General features: G+C 46.2%; 1 protein-coding gene across 2 annotated transcripts; it reads left to right on the forward strand.

Annotated features, from left to right (window-relative positions):
* Positions 1-250: 250 nt before the first annotated feature.
* On the forward strand, positions 251-4,888 carry LOC127297401 (uncharacterized). 2 transcript variants are annotated; one of them, XM_051327706.2, is made up of 7 exons: positions 251-597; positions 913-1,101; positions 1,286-1,344; positions 2,050-3,469; positions 3,543-3,655; positions 3,744-3,984; positions 4,083-4,888. In XM_051327706.2, exons 2-7 carry the CDS (start codon positions 945-947, stop codon positions 4,628-4,630), a joined length of 2,538 nt encoding a protein of 845 aa, XP_051183666.1. In that variant the 5' UTR covers positions 251-597; positions 913-944; the 3' UTR covers positions 4,631-4,888. The 2 variants fall into 2 exon arrangements, with proteins under 2 accessions (XP_051183666.1, XP_051183667.1); XM_051327707.1 differs by lacking the exon at positions 251-597 and having other exon boundaries at positions 964-1,101; positions 1,199-1,344.
* The last annotated feature ends 13,737 nt before the right edge of the window (positions 4,889-18,625 follow it).

Consider the following 18,625-nt stretch of genomic DNA (forward strand, 5'->3'; position numbering starts at 1 on the left):
AAGAAAAACTCCAAGGCCAAACAGGCTGATGCTTTGACCACAAGGTTCGATCATTGCTACAGGCCCAGGGTAGCCTGACGGACAATTATGAAGTGCTCTGGCCCGGCTTTGTGCATGGTTTGCCTGACACTTTTTTAGCAGAGTGGGGAAAAGCCTGCGTGCGTGGTGGCCTGGTGGGGGGTGGGGGTCATCGTGCTTGCGCATGGCATGTGCTAGCTGCTGGATCGGCCTCTGTTACAGCTAACTAGTTGCCCCTCCCTGCCTCCACCACTCTTCACAAACACAATGGAGAAGAAGAGTAAGCAGAATATATACCACTGACTCACCTTTGCAAGAAAGGCTTCTGATTCCTTCCTTCCGTCCTCCGTTGTCTTCGGGCAGAAAGGCGACGATGCTGCACAGCTCAGGGCAGGGCAGGGAGGCTGGCTGGCCGCAGCTGGACGTAGGATCACTCCACATGGCCTGAAGGAGAGGAGGGGTTCTCATGGTTGCTTCCCTGTCGTAGGACCGTGCCGCTTCGACCTTCTCCCCCTCCCCGGCTTGGAGCCACCGGCGGTTGCTGAAGCTCTCTTCCCTGCCATCGGCTCGTGATTATCAGTAAGTAATTCTTCATTTACTCTTGTGCCGAGTTTCAACCTTATTTTGCACTGGATACTGAACCCCGTTTCTGTGAACCTGTTCGTGATTGGAATAGCAGAGGGTGTTATATGCAGTACAAGGGTCATAACAAAAAAAAAAAGCAAAAGTGGTTCTTTTTTGCTGCATTTTCATCTAGTCAGTCTGGCTGGAGTGTTAGGCATGTTTTCCTTCGACACCTTCGCTTGTTGGTTCAACGGCCATTTGCATGAGCTATAGTTGTTGATCTAACTGCAGACTTTGCCCCACGAACTGAACATTTGGCAATTACTTCAGCTGCAGAGTGCAGGTAGAAGAAACCACCCAAAATGGGGAAGACGAGACAGCGGCGGGCTACACAAATCCAGGAGAAGAATGTAGGCTGCACTTGGGGCCTCATCCGCATGTTCTACTCCCGCCGTGACCCCAAGCTCATCCTCGACAGGAAGCAAGGGAACAGGAGGCACTCGTTCAGTGGGTTTCCTGGTACTTCTCTTCAGATATCATAGTTGTACTAATAGCAATTTTTCTAATGTTACCGACTAGCAATTGACCCGTCTAGAACTAACTGGGAAATGTGCAGGCATTCAAGAAAAGCATCACTCGAGCTTATTGTAAATTCTCTTAACTGAAAATTGTTCTGCGGCTAATGCACCCTGCATGGTTGCAGGAAGGGGGCACTTGAGAAGGAAGTCCAGGGATTTTGAGGAAATAGATGAAGACAGGGATGTAAGCTTTTCTATATCAACTAAAGAATATGCAGTTTCAAGAGTGAAAACTATTTACGATTACTGTAGATTATATACGATTACTGTAGAGCACATTACACTTTCCTTAACAACACATCTCCACGAAAATGCAGCAGATGCTATATCAAGTAACTTGCATAACAAAACTGACTTGACTTGTGAAATTGAAGTGGAGACTTGGTTTAACATAAGTCTTTGAGGCCAAGTGCAGTTTAACATAAGTTGAGTAGTAAACTTAAAAAGGGAGTTCAGATATGACCTCACTGATACGTATTATTGGGCAGTTGAAGGAATGTCACATTAGTGTGTCTGGACTTATATACATTGAACAACCTTAATTCAGTCCTCTAGGAGCAATGCAGACTCTGTTCAAGCTTTTCAGTTGCTGTTTGTATCCAAACTGAATGTTCTTTTAGTGTTAGTCTTCTGAATATTTGAGTGGATGACTTGCAATCGGTTGGTCTTGCAAGTTCTCCAAACTGAAACAAGGTATTACAAAATGAAAGATCTAACAAACAATAAATTTACTTCCAAGTGCATGTTAACACGATAAGGCATGGTAGTACCATAACTTATCTTGCCTCCTTCAAGTCTAATACAGAATATTTCATTTGTAATACAATGTATGCTGCATATCAAACTTATTTCCTGGTAAGAACTGATGTGTTGCTCTTATATTTCTCAGAACATGGAGGAATGTAGTACGACGAAATCAACTGTCAAAAGACTTATGGAGGGCGAGCTGAGCAAGCAAAAACAGCCAAAGAAGATTCCAAATGATGAGGTTCAAAGAATATTGGCTGACCTGGGACATGATGCTTGTCTGGACAAAAGCACAACACAGAATAGCAAACCAGAGGGCATCACAAATCCCAAGGCAGACATCAGCATTGCTTCTTCCTCTGCATCGCTGGATCCCAGCGGTTCAAAGTCCATGAAACATGCAGAAGAAGATAACATTGAGCTTGCTTTATCGGATTTCCTAGGAGAAGTTGCTTTGTCAGATTTCATGGGAGAAGTCTATAAGTACCATGATGAAGGGGCTGATGATTGCATGAGTAACAGTGAACTATGTCCCGAGTTGAAGTCCCTTATTGATACAAATCTGGACGAGTTTAGCAACCCTCTATGTGATCTTGCTTATAAGAAAATTCTAGTCAGTGAGGGAAGGGAGCTTGTTGACAACAAACATCTCCATAACAGATATGTAGGAAACAGGTTAGAGACCAAAAGAATGACTGAAAGATCTAATATTATCGAAGACACCAAGTCTTCAAATCAGCATGAATTAGTCATCAAGACAAAGAATAAAGAGAGCAAGAATATATTCTTCTGGAAGAAAGATAAATCAAGCAGACAACATACACCAGAAAGAAGTTCCCAGCCAGTTAACAAAATAGTTATACTGAAGCCAAATCCAAAAGCAGGGTTTGGACCGATTGTGGCAACTGCATCAACTCAAGCTCCAGGATACCGTGCAGCAGAGTGTTCTACATTTTCAGTTAAGGAAGTCAGGAGAAGATTCAGAATCGTGACTGGAGAAAATAGAAAAGGAAGACCCTCAGTAAATGAAGATGAGGTGCAAGGAGATCCATGTAGGCCAAGACATTCAGTTTTTACAATTAAAAAGGATTCCAGGCAGGTACCTCCAGCTACTGCTAAAAATGATGTTAAACATTCAGACAGCAGTATGCAAAAGCAAATAAATGGTGAACTAGCTGTTATCAACAGTGACATATCTACATCAAAGGATGCATCCATCTTCTATGCAGAAGCCAAAAAACATTTAACAGAAATTCTAAAAGACAAAAGTCATACTGACAAGTATCCAAGTCCAACAGTTCAGATCTCAAGATCCTTGGTAAGAATGCTTTCCCTCCCTCAGTGCACTACGTCATCATCAACTGGGAGCACCCCAAGGGTAAAACACTGCATTGAACTTTCACCTGAAGACAAAGATATATGTGCCGTACACAAGGCTGAAAGGGAAGAATCTGCAAACGGAAGAAAGGAATCAGAGGAAAACCCGGAAAGTGTTGAATGTGAAGCATCGGATCAACAAGCAGATCAGGAAAGACATTATAATGAAGAAGCCACAAAACATGGTGAGTGCATAATGCAAAAATATATATCAAATGCTGCACAGTTATTATCTTAACAGGATATGATGACTTGCAGGTGTCGAACTTGATGTCATGTGCATTGAAGAAATCGATAAACCGGATCACTCTGAAACAATTCACAGTGCACAATGCATCCCAGCAGAACAACACATATATAACTCTCCCCTAGTATGTTCGAGCCAATATTTATTGGTATTTCATCTATTCTCCATTGACTTATTGGTTTAATGAAAAAATAATAATGTCTGCATTGAAGGACATGATGGAAGGAGCAAACGGAAGTAAAGAGCATGATGAGATGTTTCCAGGCTCCCCTGAGAATGTCATTGAGAACCGAGAGCACCAAGATCCAGAAACTCCCATACCAAGCACGTCACTTGAACTGATATCACAAGAGGAAAACCATGAAAAGCAAGAGCAACCCAGCCCTGTGTCTGTTCTTGAGCCACTCTTCCACGAAGATGCCAACAGCCCTGACAACAAGAGCACGATAAAATGTAGTATCAAATTGACAGAAATGCAAATTTATTTTTACCATTGACTTTGAGAAAATAAAGTTGTTATCTAAATGGTTTCATCTTCCAATGTCCTACAGGTGACCTGCGTCAAGATGTCTTGAGGCCCCAGTACTACCTAGATGCTAGATCAGACCAAGAGATCTTCTGGGAGGATAGGGATGCCAGGCTAGGTTACATAAAAGCAGTGCTGGAGCTATCAGAATTGTACACACACAAGAATCCAGAGATATGGAATCTTGAAGATGAATTGATCAGCACTTGCGTGTTTGAAGAACTACATCAACACAATCAAACAGATGATGTAAAGCTCTTCTTTGACTGCGTCTGTCAAGCAATAACAGTAGTCCAGGGGACACATTTTAGGAACACCCCTTGCTTACCTTTTCTCACACGCAACATAAAGGCACCTCCAACTGGACATAACCTCGTCTCGGAAATAAATAAGCATATCGAGGGCCACCTCTGCTATCAATTTCCAAGCACATTGGACCATCTAGTTGACAAGGACCTAGAAGAGTGCAGTTGGATGGATCTTCGACCAGAGAGTCGAGATGTTGCTGTGGATATCTGGGAGTTCTTACTAGATGAGCTACTGGAAGATGTCTCTTATGACCTGCTGATTTGAAGCTTAATTGCCTCACCATGACCATGCAGAGCAGTAAATTTGTGTGCCTGCTCATTTGAGTATTGGCTAACTTTTAACATGTTTTGGAGGGCAGAGCCAGTAAGGTTTTCTTCTCTTTTTCTTGTGAGAAAGGCATAACGGTAGTGTGCACCTGACTATATTATGGTGATGCTGTTCATTCCTTTTGTGTGGTGTGCAAATGAATGTAAATAGAAACAGTTGTAAGATACTGAAACCATATACTATTTTTCACTACAATAGGTTCAGAGCAACAGCATAATCTATCTCATTTCCCTTAAGCACCATACATATGTCCACAATCGTAAAGCCATAACAACACATCATAGCATATACTCCTACAACTATCAACACAACTATTTTCAGTACCGTAAGTTCAGAGCAACAGCATAATCTATCCCATTTCCCTTAAGCACCATATGTCCACAATTCTAATCTAAAGCCATAATAACACATTATAGCACATAATATACTACAACTCAACCATCAACTGAACTAGCAAGCCAAATCAATCAAGGGTTACTCTACTCATCCACGAAGATTGATTCTCTTGATTTCACCCCCGGGTTTCTTCCAGACCCCGGGGCGAAACCGCTTTCTCCCCCTCCCATAGCGCCATCTTCTTCCAACTCCCTCGTCTTCGCTGTCGGTGACCTCCATCTCGATGTACCCTTTCTCGCGTTGCTGCTTGCGGAGCTCGGCGATCATGTCGGTCTGCGCCTTCGCCGCGAAGTCCATGTTGCCGCACTTCTCTAGTGAGGTTCCTCGGTCGGCGAAGAACGAAGTTTTGACAAAAGAGACCACTTAGCCCATTGAATTGTCAAAAAAGATCACCTCCGAAAATTATTGTCAAAAAGGACCACCTACGTCATGGCGGCATGTGTGCCAGGCGACACGTGTCACCTGCCGCCACAGGCGGAGGCGGCAGGGCCTGCCGCCGTTGCCCCTGGCGGCATGTCCACGGTGATCAACAAACAGCATACTGATCGATGAACAGTACACGTTAGCTACAAAATTTGTTGAATTTGTCTTTTTTACTGAGCCCAAAATACAATGTATTTTACAGTGATTTTTTGCACGATTGTAGTGCATAGAGTTAGCTACATGTAGGTATTTTTTTTGAATTTTTTTAGATGTTTTAAAAAATTCAAAACAGACTACTGTTCATGGATCACGATACTGTGAACATGCCGCCGTTGGCTGTGGCGGCAGGCCCTGCCGCCTCCGGCTGTGGCGGCAAGCTACATGTGTCACCTGGCACGCGTGCCGCCACGACGTAGGTGGTCTTTTTTGACAATAATTTTTGAAGGTGGTCCTTTTTGACAATTTACTGGGCTAAGTGGTCTCTTTTGTCAAAAATTCGCGAAGAACTGGTCGCCGTTGGGGACGAGCGCGGTCATGGCCTTCAACCACTCCTCGTCCAGGGGCGCCGTGGGCTCCTCGACGGCTGTGAGGGCGTCCAGGTGGGATTGTGTCATGATCACCCTCTTCCTCTTTTTCTTCTTCGCCGCCGGATCTTCGGGCACCTCCCCGGGTGCAGAAGACGTGCTCGCCATGGATATCGCCTCCTTCTCCTCTTCCTTGGCGGTGAACTCACGGGGTGGGCAGGATTCGTCGAGGCGGCGTGCGGGAGGTGGCCTGGCGACGGCAAAGGAGTGGCCGAACGGGCAGTAGGCGGCGAGCGCCGGCGCGAACTCCCCCGCGCCGCTCACATTCGCCTCCTCGACCGCGGATGCGGCCGGCGGCGAGGAACTCGGGCCGGGATGGACGAGTGGATGCATCCCGCGGCGGGGAAGTCGGGGCGGGCTGGCGGAGTGCACGTAGCCGGCGGCGAGGGAGCGAAAGAAGATGGGGAACGGTTCCAGGCCACGCGGTGGAAGTTTCGGCGTAAGAGCATGTCTAGTAGAGCCCCTAAACCCTCAAACCTCTATAGCAGTTTTACAGGTTGGAAATAGCCATTTTTGTGCACTTTTACAGGTTGAAAAACAGGGGTAAAGAGTAGAACCCCTAAACCCCTAAATAATGCAGTTTGAGGGTTCTAGTCTTTGGCTCAACCCCAACCCCTAAAACTGTCATATGCCATATCACAGATTTCATCACATATCATCATTTCACATATCACAAATATCATCACATTTCACATAAAACAATAAGCATTGTAGTTATTTATTACAACACCAAATAGTACATTCGCGCACATAAAACAATAATCATTCAAATTGTTACAACAATGTTGGACCATACAACAATAATTGTTCGAATCAAATAGAACAAAGGTAAATCATGCGGCACGGCGCTGCCCATCCAAATGCCACTGGTGCTCGACTAGATCATCACGGAGACGACCATGAGTGGCTGCATCTTCAATCTCACGATGTGCTTGAAGAAAAGCTTCTACACGAGAAGGGTTTCTTTCCGGTTGCACACGTGTGCCAACATTGTCATAGAAACAAGGCAAGTTTAACCCCCTCTCATCTTCTAGGATCATGTTGTGTAGAATCACACAACACTTCATGATGTCCACCAAGGTTTTCTTGTCCCAAAACCGAGCCGGACCCCGAACTATGGCAAACCTTGCTTGCAAGACACCAAAAGCTCTCTCTATATCCTTGCGGGCTGCCTCTTGTGCCCTTGTGAAATGAGCCTCTTTTCTGGACAAGGGCACCCCATTTTTCTCCTTGATGGACTTCACAAGAGTTGCCCATTCGGGATAAATGCCATCGGTGAGATAGTATCCCATTGAGTAGTCATTGCCATTGACTGTGTAGTTGCAAGTTGGAGCATCTCCAGAAATTATTCTTTTAAACAAAGGAGATCTATTGAGCACATTTATATCATTGAGTGTTCCCGGCAACCCAAAGAATGCATGCCAAATCCATGTGTCCTCCGATGCCACGGCCTCAAGCACAATGGTAGCATCACGGCTTTTACCGCAATACATTCCATGCCATGCCTTTGGGCAATTTTTCCATGTCCAATGCATGCAATCAAGGCTACCTAGCATCCCCGGCCATCCCCTTTTTTCATTGGTTTCCATCAATCTTTTTGTATCTTCCTCGTTTGGTGCTCGAAGGTATGTCTCACCATACAACCGGATAACTAACTTAGCAAATCTACGGACGGATTCCGTGGTTGTATCTTGCCCAATGCGAAGATACTCGTCCGTGTAGTCCGCAGGTACACCATAGGCCAGTACCCGCATTGCCGCCGATATCTTCTGGTATGCACTAAACCCCATGATACCGGCGGCGGATCTACGACGCTTGAAATATGTGGAGGCCGCCTCACAGTCGATGACAATCTTCACAAATAGACTACGGCGCATTCGGTACCTTCTGCGGAAGAGGCGAGGAGGGTACGTAGGTACCTCGGCGAAGTAGTCTTCCATCAAATGCTCGTGTCCGAGAGCGCGGTTCCGACATCGAGTCCATGACAACGTTGTTGTTCATCTCCATCTGCAAAAAAATCAACCATCAATTAGTGCTACAAAATGAAACAAAAAAATGAAACAAAAGAAGAAAAAAAAGAACATACCGCAAGTGCGGCGGAGGCCGGGCGGGCGGGGCGCGGCGGGAGGAGGCCCGGCGGCGGGAGGAGGCGGGCGGCCGGCGGGCGGGAGGAGGCGGGGCGCGGCGGGAGGAGGCCGGCGGGTGGAGGCGGGGCGGCGGAGGCGGGCGGGCGGAGGCGGGGCGGGCGGAGGCCGGCGCGGTGGAGGGCGAGGCGGAGGCCGGGCGGGCGGAGGGCGAGGCGGAGGCGGGCGCGGCGGAGGAGGGCGGGCGGAGGCGGGCCGAGGGCGGGAGGCGAGGCCGGGCGGGCGGAGGCCGGGCGCGGCGGGCGGCGGCCGGCGGGCGCAGCGGCGGAGGCCGGCGCAGCGGGCGGAGGCCGGGCGGGCGGGCGGAGGCCGGGCGGGCGCAGCGGGCCGGAGGCGGCGGCGGCGCGGGGCTGGAGGGCGGCGGCGGCGGGGCTGGAGGGCGGCGGCGGCGGCGGGAGGAGGCCGGGAGGAAGAGGGAGGAAGAGGAACGAGCTGAAATGTCCCTCCCGCGCGTGTCGGAGGCGTTTGCAGGTCGGGGACGGGTTGGATTGCCCAACCCTTGTTTCTACAGGCCAACAAGGGATTCCCAGGTCCGACCTGGGAATTTTTTTACAGTTTTACAGTTTTAGGGGCTCTAGTCTTTGCGATTTTTTCGTCAAAAACTGTAAAAAAGCGGTTATTTTTACAGATTTAGGGGTTTAGGGGCTCTACTAGACATGCTCTAATGAATGGAAAACATAGGGGCAACTGAAACACCCCTTCGAGTTAGGAGAATAAACATTTTATACTTTGCCCGCTCAACTTTATCTAAATACGAAAATATATAGATATATTATAGTCATAGATACATCTGTATATATAAAAAAAATTAGCAGTTTATTTTTTTTACCACATTCTGCGATTTTTCCACCAAATCCCAACTTTGAGGTAACACCATAATGATGACTTGCACACCCACAACACACTAACCTCCATCAACGATTTCAAACAACTACTAACATTGGGCCGTGCGCCAGTAGCGAAAAAGTCGTGGCCAGGTCTCCGACCCCCCCCCCCCCCCCCCCCCCCCGCCGGCAATGACGTCATGGTCAGATCATGGGCTTCGTCGTTCTTATGACTATAGTCGGTCTCCTAGTCAACGGAGATCATTCGTCGGATTCATCTGGGTTGAGGGCTTGATTGGGACAAACTCGGTCGACTTGAGCGTGAACTGGATCCGCTTCCAATGAGGTCAAAGTCACTAATAAGCTATCAAGGATCTTAATGAAGTTTTATGTGTTTTGAGCAAATAATTACAAGAAAATGTGATGTTTTCTGCAAAACAAAACTCAACTTTTCTATTTCTCCTAAAAATAGCCCAGGTACGTGTTATTTTCTCTAATTTCAGAAGCTTCGGATGCTCCTCTATGTTAAATTGACTAATTAGAAACCTATCGATATCGACAAGCCCACCAATATATTTTCTTCTTTTGAGCTTAATCTAACTTGGACCTCGAGACCAAAAGAAGTGGCCCTAAACCCTAGTGTTCTAGTGAGATGGATTCATCCATGAATAAAGATGGAGAAGGGGATTCATTTAATCCTCTTCAATTCGGTTGGGTCAAGAAGCCCCGTGCGGCGATGGGCTTCATTTCGTCAGCGGCCGGTTTCCCTACTTCCTAGTACAAGGTGCAACGGAAAGGCCCAATAACTTTAACACAAGGAGGGGTCAACGACCCAGAGGAGCTTTCATTGAAGAACACGTGGCAGGTACAATTTACAAGAAGGCCCCTTTTCATCACTCGCCCTAAAGAACCTAGAATTTGAAGATGAGGCCTTCCTCTTTACAAAAATCACCCTAGAAGAAAAGGAGAAAAAGAAATCAAGGACAAGGGCACCTCTGCCACCAAACGTCGGTGAACTCCGGGCATTTCCGTCGAGCTCCGAGAGCAGCATGCTCGAAAGCTCTCCTCCTCCGACGAGATCCAGCCGCTGGCTACCACCAGAAGACCGGGACCGGAGCACTTGGCCTCCTAGAAGCGCCGATCTCCAGCGATGTATCGACAAGTCCTCCGCCATGGAGGTTGAAGAAGGGCGCCACTTTATGATGGTATCATTATATCTATTTCAGTGTCATGTCATGGACATTTCAAGCTAGACACTACTAACCACTTTTAATACTTTCGCAATGAGGAACATGGGCAAAAACGGAGGAGTGGGACACAATAGGACGAGACATAGAGGGGAAACTCCGCATTGAATAATTAATGGTAGAAGAAATGATGGAACCCGAGATGACGAAAGGTTAACCAACGATGAGGAAGGAGGCGAGAGCTTTCACGGTGGCGGTGGAAAACTAAACATTAAGCACGAGCGAAATCTAAAAATAATGTGCTCTTGGCGTGGTGTTGATTTTGATAGTGCACAATCTAAATCGAATTTCTAAGTCAAGGCGGCCATAACTGCACATACCCATGTTTGTTTCTACCTCAAAACCGGCTGCAATGATGGTGAGAATTAGCTTCAGATGCTTCCAGTCGGATTTACTAGAACCGGCTGTAATACTCCCGTATGTACTATGTACCAGTAAAACAGTGTTTGATTGATTCTTAATCACAATTAATTAATATTAATAGACTCATTTGACTAATTGTGCCGAAATGGGGATGTAGCTCAAATGGTAGAGCGCTAAATTATGCGAATTAGAGGAAGGGGGATCGATACCTCCCATCTCCAAACTCAATTTTTTTTTTGTATTATTTGGCGATTTCCTTTCCTGCAGAACAGCAGAAGCAGAAAATGGCCCGGGAAAAACTCTATTGACGCAGCTGCCTCTTGGGTCTTTAATAATTGGGCCGGAAGCCGACTGTTAGATGGTCCGTTCTAGTATAATCAATAGGCTCCACCTGATGGTGTTTGTATGATGCAACCTCCTATTGAATAAAAAGGTGGAGTGGTGTGTTCTCAAAAAAAAAAAAAGGCTCCCGGGGATGTTCAATTGTATTATGAATCTCAGATGTGTTTGCATTACAGAGAGGGAGGTTACATACTTCGGATACACAGGGTGGGATCCGATCCTTCAGGCACTACCAGCACTAGCCTATATTGAGGGGTTACAACGGTACAACGTGACAGAATACAAGAGTGTGTTTAACAGCCCCCGCAGTCGGAACGACGCTGGCGGCGACGGTTAGACTGAATCGAAAATCCTCAAACACACTTGTAGGCAGGCCCTTTGTGAAGATGTCAGCGAACTGAGAACTTGTGGGCACATGAAGGACCCGAGCTTCTCCAAGAGCCACTTTGTCCTGAACAAAATGAAGATCAATCTCAACATGTTTGGTCCTTTGGTGTTGAACAGGGTTGCTGGACATGTACATGGCACTGATGTTGTCACAATATACAATAGTGGCTCGGGATGGAGGATGATGAAGTTCGCACAGGAGCTGCCGGAGCCAACATGATTCAGAAATACAATTTGCAACAGCCCGTTATTCAGCCTCAGCGCTGGATCTGGACACGGTGTGTTGTCGGCGAGAGGACCATGAAATCAGATTGTTCCCAAGGAACACACAAAACCCGGAGGTGGATTTCCGAGTGTCAGGACAGCCCGCCCAATCAGCATCGGAATATGCAACAAGCTCATGAGAACAGGACCGATAAAGATGTAAACCAAAGTGTGAGGTCCCCTGTATGTAGCGCAGAATTCGCTTGACCAGCTGCATGTGAGACTCCCTGGGATCATGCATAAACAAGCAAATTTGCTGAACATCATAGGAGATGTCAGGGCGGGTGAGTGTGAGATACTGGAGTGCACCGGCTATACTCCTATAAAGGGTGGAATCAGCAACACGTTTGCCATCATGTGCGGAGACTTTGGATTTTGTATCTATGGGTGTGGCGATAGGATGGCAATTTAGCATCTTAGCTCTATCAAGAATTTCTAAGGCATACTGCTGTTGAGAAAGAAAGATGCCATCAGAGGTGCGATGGACATTAACACCAAGAAAATGATGGATATCACCTAGATCACTCATGGAAAACTCATGGTTAAGTGAAGAGATGATGTGATGCAAGAGGGTGGTGGTGTTTGCAGTAAGTATGATGTCATCAACATATAAGAGCAAGTATGCCATAGAGGAGCCATGTCTAAGAATAAAAAGTGAGGAGTCACATTTTGATGCTATAAAACCAATGGAGGTGATAAAGGTGGTGAACCGGTGAAACCATGTGCGGGGTGCTTGTTTGAGACCATAAAGAGATTTGCGTAAATGGCACACATGAGAGGGATAGGTGGAGTCAAGAAAGCCAGAGGGTTGCTCACAATAAACTGTCTCCTGAAGATCTCCATGGAGAAAGGCATTCTTGACATCCATCTGATGAATAGGCCATGAGTGTGTGGTGGCAATGCTGAGGACCAAGCGAATAGTGGCTGGCTTCACAACTGGGCTGAAAGTCTCATTGTAATCCACACCATGCTGCTGAGTGAAACCGCGGACCACCCATCGCGCCTTGTAGCGTGCCAGAGAGCCATCCGGATTAAATTTGTGGCGGAAGATCCATTTGCCAGTCACCACATTGACACCTGCAGGACGAGAAACCAAAGACCAAGTGTCATTCCGCATTAGGGCATTAAACTCATCAAGCATAGCATCGTGCCAGTTAGGGTCTTTTAGAGTAGATTTATATGTGGCGGGGATAGGGGAAATGGTGGCGTGGGAGGTGACAAGGGAGAAATTCTGTTTTGGCATAAAATAGCCAGATTTACCTCTGGTGCACATTGTGTGTGGGTTGTGGGGTGGCTGTACCGGAATTGCTTTGGGCGGGAGAGGAGGGTGAGGTGGCGAGCAGGGAGCGGATGGAGGCGTGCCGCTGGTGGCCGACAGATCGGGGGAACCAGGTGTGGGCGCGGCAGGCGAGGCTGACTCTGGCGTGGCAGGGGAAGGTGGGGATGGCGCGACAGGCGAGGCTGAGTCTACCGGGGGCCAGGAGGTGTTGGTGGGTGGGGATTGGCGGGTGGTGGGCCGCGCTGTCGCGGGAGTGCGGTGGCCAGGCGGGGGCGCGCGGGTGGGTGGTGGGCCTGGAGGGTTAGGTGGCAGCAGGAGGTTGGGTGCAGGTGGATGCGGCGGGCGTAGCGAGGCTGATCGGGTGGGGATCCCGGAGTGGATGCCAGCGTCAGTACGAGGAAGATCAGCATCAGGGGATGGATTTTCTGTGGCTGGGACTCTGCAGACATCAGAAAAATAAGGAAAAATGGCCTCATCAAATACAACGTGTCGAGATACAATAATTTTCCGTGATGACAAATCAAGACAACGAAAGCCTTTGTGTTCACATGGGTAGCCAAGGAAGACACAGCGCGTCGAGCGAGGTGAGAGTTTGTGATCACTTGTGGCATAAAGATTGGGGTAACATAGGCATCCGAAAACTCGTAAGTGGTCATAGCTTGGTGGAACACCATAGAGGCGGTAGTGAGGGGTGCAATTTGCGATGGCTCGGGAGGGACGGAGATTGAGGAGGTGGGTGGCGGTATGCAGGGCTTCGACCCAAAAGGGAGGTGGTAGTCGGGCTTGGACAAGGAGGGTCCGAACTATGTCATTGGCTGTGCGTAATAATCTTTCAGCTTTGCCATTTTGGGGAGATGTGTGTGGGCATGAGAGGCGGAAGGACACACCAAGGTTGGAAAAGAAGGCTCGTAAGGTGGTGTTGAGAAATTCGCCGCCATTGTCACATTGCATACATTGGATGGTGACATGAAATTGAGTGTGCATCTGAAAGAAACGCTGAAGAGTTACACAAGTATCTGATTTATTTCGTAATGGAAAGGTCCATGAATAGTGAGTGAAATCATCTAATACAACCAAATAGTATTTGTAACCTGAAAAACTAAGAATGGAAGATGTCCACAAGTCACAATGGATGAGTTGGAAAGCAGCGGTGGTATGAGAGGTGGATGTGGGGAAGGGGAGGCGAGGTTGGCGCCCTAACTGACACGCCTCACAAATGGGAGAGCTACTTGGGACAGTATTATTACATTGAAGGAAATCTAATGGTAAAAGGGACAGGGAAGCTTTGCTAGGGTGGCCAAGCCGCCGATGCCAGAGATCGCCAGAGGAGGTGGTTAAGGCCGCCGATGATGGAAGGTCCTTGGAGCCGAAGAACGGGTAGAGGTCACCATCACTATTGGAGCGGTAGAGGAGGGTCTTGGTGGCTAGATCCTTCACAGAAAAACCATATGGATCAAATTCAATAGAAACAAAGTTATCACGAGAGAATTTGCGCACAGATATGAGGTTTTTGACTATGTGAGGTGAGACTAGCACATCTTGTAAATGAAGTGGGAGAGAGGAAATTTGGACATCGCCTATAGCTAAGATTGGAAGTTTAGACCCATTATCAACGACAATGTACTGTGAGTTATGGCCTAAAGTGGAGCGAGAAGAGGTCAGGTTACCCGTCTGACCGGTGATGTGTGATGAGGCTCCGGAATCCATGATCCACTCCGGGTGCTATGGCTGGTGCTGTCCATTGCTCATGGCGGTGTGGAGCATGGCCGCATAGTCGAAGGAGTGAGGCGGCGCAGAGGGCGACTGTGCGGTGTACGGTGGCGGGGGCAGCTGTGGTTGTCCAGGGTGGAGCACCGGGTATGCCTGCGAGTGATGCCCTGGCCGGGGTCCAAGGACGCTAGTGGCATTGGGAGCCGCCCAGGATGCCGACCATGGCGAGCGGGCGGGTGGGAAGGGCGCGCCCACAGGCGCGAAATAGCCCACCCAGGGTTCTTGGTGAGTGGATCCGCGGCCGCGCCCCCTGATACGTCTCAAATGTATCTATAATTTCTTATGTTCCATGCTAGTTTTATGACAATACTCACATGTTTTATATACACTTTATATCATTTTTATGCATTTTCCGGCACTAACCTATTAACAAGATGCCGAAGTGCCAGTTCCTGTTTTCTGCTGTTTTTGGTTTCAGAAATCCTACACAGGAAATATTCTCGGAATTGGACGAAACAAAAGCCCACGGTCTTATTTTCCACGGAGCCTTCCAGAAGACCGAAGGAGAGACGGAGAGGGGCCACGAGGTGGCCACCCCACCTGGCGGCGCGGCCAAGAGGGGGGCGCGCCGCCCTATGGGGTGGGCCCCTCGGGCGCCCCCCGACTCTGCCCCTTCGCCTACTTAAACTCTCCGTGGCGAAAACCCTAGTACCGAGAGCCACGATACGAGAAAAGTTACGGAGACACCGTCGCCGCCAATCCCATCTCGGGGGATTCAGGAGATCACCTCCGGCACCCTGCCGGAGAGGGGAATCATCACCGGAGGACTCTACATCACCATGCCCGCCTCCGGATTGATGCGTGAGTAGTTCATCCTTGAACTATGGGTCCATAGCAGTAGCTAGATGGTTGTCTTCTCCTCTTGTGCTATCATGTTTAGATCTTGTGAGCTGCCTATCATGATCAAGATCATCTATTTGTAATGCTACATGTTGTGTTTGGTGGGATCCGATGAATATGGAATACTATGTCAAGTTGATTATTGATCTATCATATATGTGTTGTTTATGATCTTGCATGCTCTCTGTTGCTAGTAGAGGCTCTCGCCAAGTTGATACTTGTAACTCCAAGAGGGGGTATTTATGCTCGATAGTGGGTTCATGCCTCCATTGAATGCAGGACGATGTGAGAAAGTTCTAAGGTTATGGATGTGCTGTTGCCACTAGGGATAAAACATCAATGCTTTGTCTAAGGATATTTGTATTGTTTACATTACGCACACTACTTAATGCAATTGTCTGTTGTTTGCAACTTAATACTGGAAGGGGTGCGGATGCTAACCCGAAGGTGGACTTTTTAGGCATAGATGCATGCTGGATAGCGGTCTATGTTCTTTGTCGTAATGCCCTAAGTAAATCTCATATTAGTCATCATGATATGTATGTGCATTGTTATGCCCTCTCTATTTGTCAATTGCCCAACTGTAATTTGTTCACCCAACATGCTATTTATCTTATTGGAGAGACACCACTAGTGAACTGTGGACCCCGGTCCATTCTTTTACATCTGAAATACAATCTACTGCAATCATTGTTCTCTGCTGTTCTTTGCAAACGAACATCATTCTCCACACCATACGTTTAATCCTTTGTTTACAGCAAGCCGGTGAGATTGATAACCTCACTGTTAAGTTGGGGCAAAGTATCTTGATTGTGTTGTGCAGGTTCCACGTTGGCGTCGGAATCCCTGGTGTTGCGCCGCACTACACTCCTCCACCAACAACCTTCACGTGGCCTTCATCTCCTACTGGTTCGATAAACCTTGGTTTCTTACTGAGGGAAAACTTGCTGCTATACGCATCACACCTTCCTCTTGGGGTTCCCAACGGACGACTACTTTACCGTCATAAGGAAGCTACTGTCGCACGTCAGCAGCTATATTTTCTGGCGCCGTTGCCGGGGAGATCAAGACACGCTGCAAGGGGAGTCTCTCACATCCAATCTCTTTACTTTGTTTATTGTCTTGCTTTACTTTATTTTCTGTCTTGTTTGCTTTCTTTCTATCAAAAACACAAAAAAATTAGTTACTTGCATTTACTTTATTTAATTCAGTTTGCTTTACTTATTTTTATTGCTGTTAAAATGAATACTCCTGAGAACACTAAGTTGTGTGATTTCACTAGTACCAATAATAATGATTTTATATGCACTCATATTGCTCCACCTGCTACTACAGCAGAATTTTATGAAATTAAACCTGCTTTACTAAATCTTGTTATGAGAGAGCAATTTTCTGGTGTTAGTACTGATGCTGCTGCTGCCCATCTTAATAACTTTGTTGAACTTTGTGAAATGCAAAAGTATAAGGATGTAGATGGGGACATTATAAAACTGAAATTGTTTCCTTTCTCCTTAAGAGGAAGAGCTAAAGATTGGTTGCTATCTTTGCCTAAGAATAGTATTGATTCATGGACTAAATGTAAAGATGCTTTCATTGGTAGATATTATCCTCCTGCTAAAATTATATCTTTGAGAAGTAGCATAATGAATTTTAAGCAATTGGATAATGAACATGTTGCCCAAGCATGGGAAAGAATGAAATCTTTGGTAAAGAATTGCCCTACCCATGGACTGACTACTTGGATGATCATCCAAACCTTTTATGCAGGATTGAATTTTTCTTCAAGGAAATTGGATTCAGCTGCTGGAGGTACTTTTATGTCCATCACTTTGGGTGCCGCGACAAAACTTCTTGATGATATGATGATCAACTACTCTGAATGGCACACTGAAAGGACTCCACAAGGTAAGAAGGTAAATTCTGTTGAAGAAACCTCCTCCTTGAGTGATAAGATTGATGTTATTATGTCTATGCTTGTTAATGGTAGATCTAATGTTGATCCTAATAATGTTCCTTTAGCTTCATTGGTTGCTCAAGAAGAGCATGTTGATGTGAACTTCATTAAAAGTAATAATTTCAACAACAATGCTTATAGGAATAATTTTGGTAACAACTATAGGCCATATCCTTCTAATAATGGTAATGGTTATGGTAATTCTTACAATAATAATAGGAGTGTACCCTCTGGTCTTGAAGCCATGCTTAAAGAATTTATTAGTACACAAACTGCTTTTAATAAATCTGTTGAGGAAAAGCTTGGTAAAATTGATGTTCTTGCTTCTAAGGTTGATAGTCTTGCTGCTGATGTTGATCTTTTAAAATTGAAAGTTATGCCTAATGAAGATAAAGATATTAAGTCATTTGCTACAGAAAATGCTATCCAAGTTCGAATTAATGACAATATTAGAATGATGGCTGAATTGCATGCTAGGTGGGAAAGAGAAGAAAAACTAGCTAAAGAGAATAATGTAGCTAAAGTTTGGACTATTACCACCACTAGTAATGTTGATACTTCACATGTTGCTAAACCTCCTACTATCAATGGTAAAATAATTGGTGTTGGCAATGTTTCTACTCCTAATACAAAACATGCAAAATTGCCTGAAACTGCTGAAACTGTTTGTGATAAGAGTGCTGAAATTTTTCAGAGTATTGGGGACAATGATCCCATTGCTTTAGATCATAATGGTTTTGATTTTGATAATTATCATATCTCTGAAGTTATTAAGTTCTTGCAAAAACTTGCTAGAAGTCCTAATGCTAGTGCTATAAACTTGGCCTTTACAAAACATATTACAAATGCTCTCATTAAAGCTAGAGAAGAGAAATTAAAACTTGAAACTTCTATTCCTAGGAAGTTGGAAGATGGTTGGGAGCCCATCATTAAGATGAAGGTCAATGATTTTGATTGTAATGCTTTATGTGATCTTGGTGCAAGTATTTCTGTTATGCCTAAGAAACTTTATGATATGCTTGACTTGCCACCATTGAAATATTGTTATTTGGATGTTAATCTCGCTGATAATTCTATAAAGAAACCTTTGGGGAGGATTGATAATGTTCACATTA

The sequence above is a fragment of the Lolium perenne genome, chromosome 4 (genome assembly GCF_019359855.2).
Source record: "Lolium perenne isolate Kyuss_39 chromosome 4, Kyuss_2.0, whole genome shotgun sequence".
Taxonomy (NCBI): domain Eukaryota; kingdom Viridiplantae; phylum Streptophyta; class Magnoliopsida; order Poales; family Poaceae; genus Lolium; species Lolium perenne.

What these genes read in the sequence shown, in the direction of transcription:
- LOC127297401 (XM_051327706.2), top strand. Translation starts at nt 945, where the DNA reads ATGGGGAAGACGAGACAGCGGCGGGCTACACAAATCCAGGAGAAGAAT. An exon ending in ACATATATAACTCTCCCCTA is followed by an intron (nt 3,656 to 3,743) that starts GTATGTTCGAGC and finishes TCTGCATTGAAG; the next exon opens with GACATGATGGAAGGAGCAAA. An exon ending in CAACAAGAGCACGATAAAAT is followed by an intron (nt 3,985 to 4,082) that starts GTAGTATCAAAT and finishes AATGTCCTACAG; the next exon opens with GTGACCTGCGTCAAGATGTC.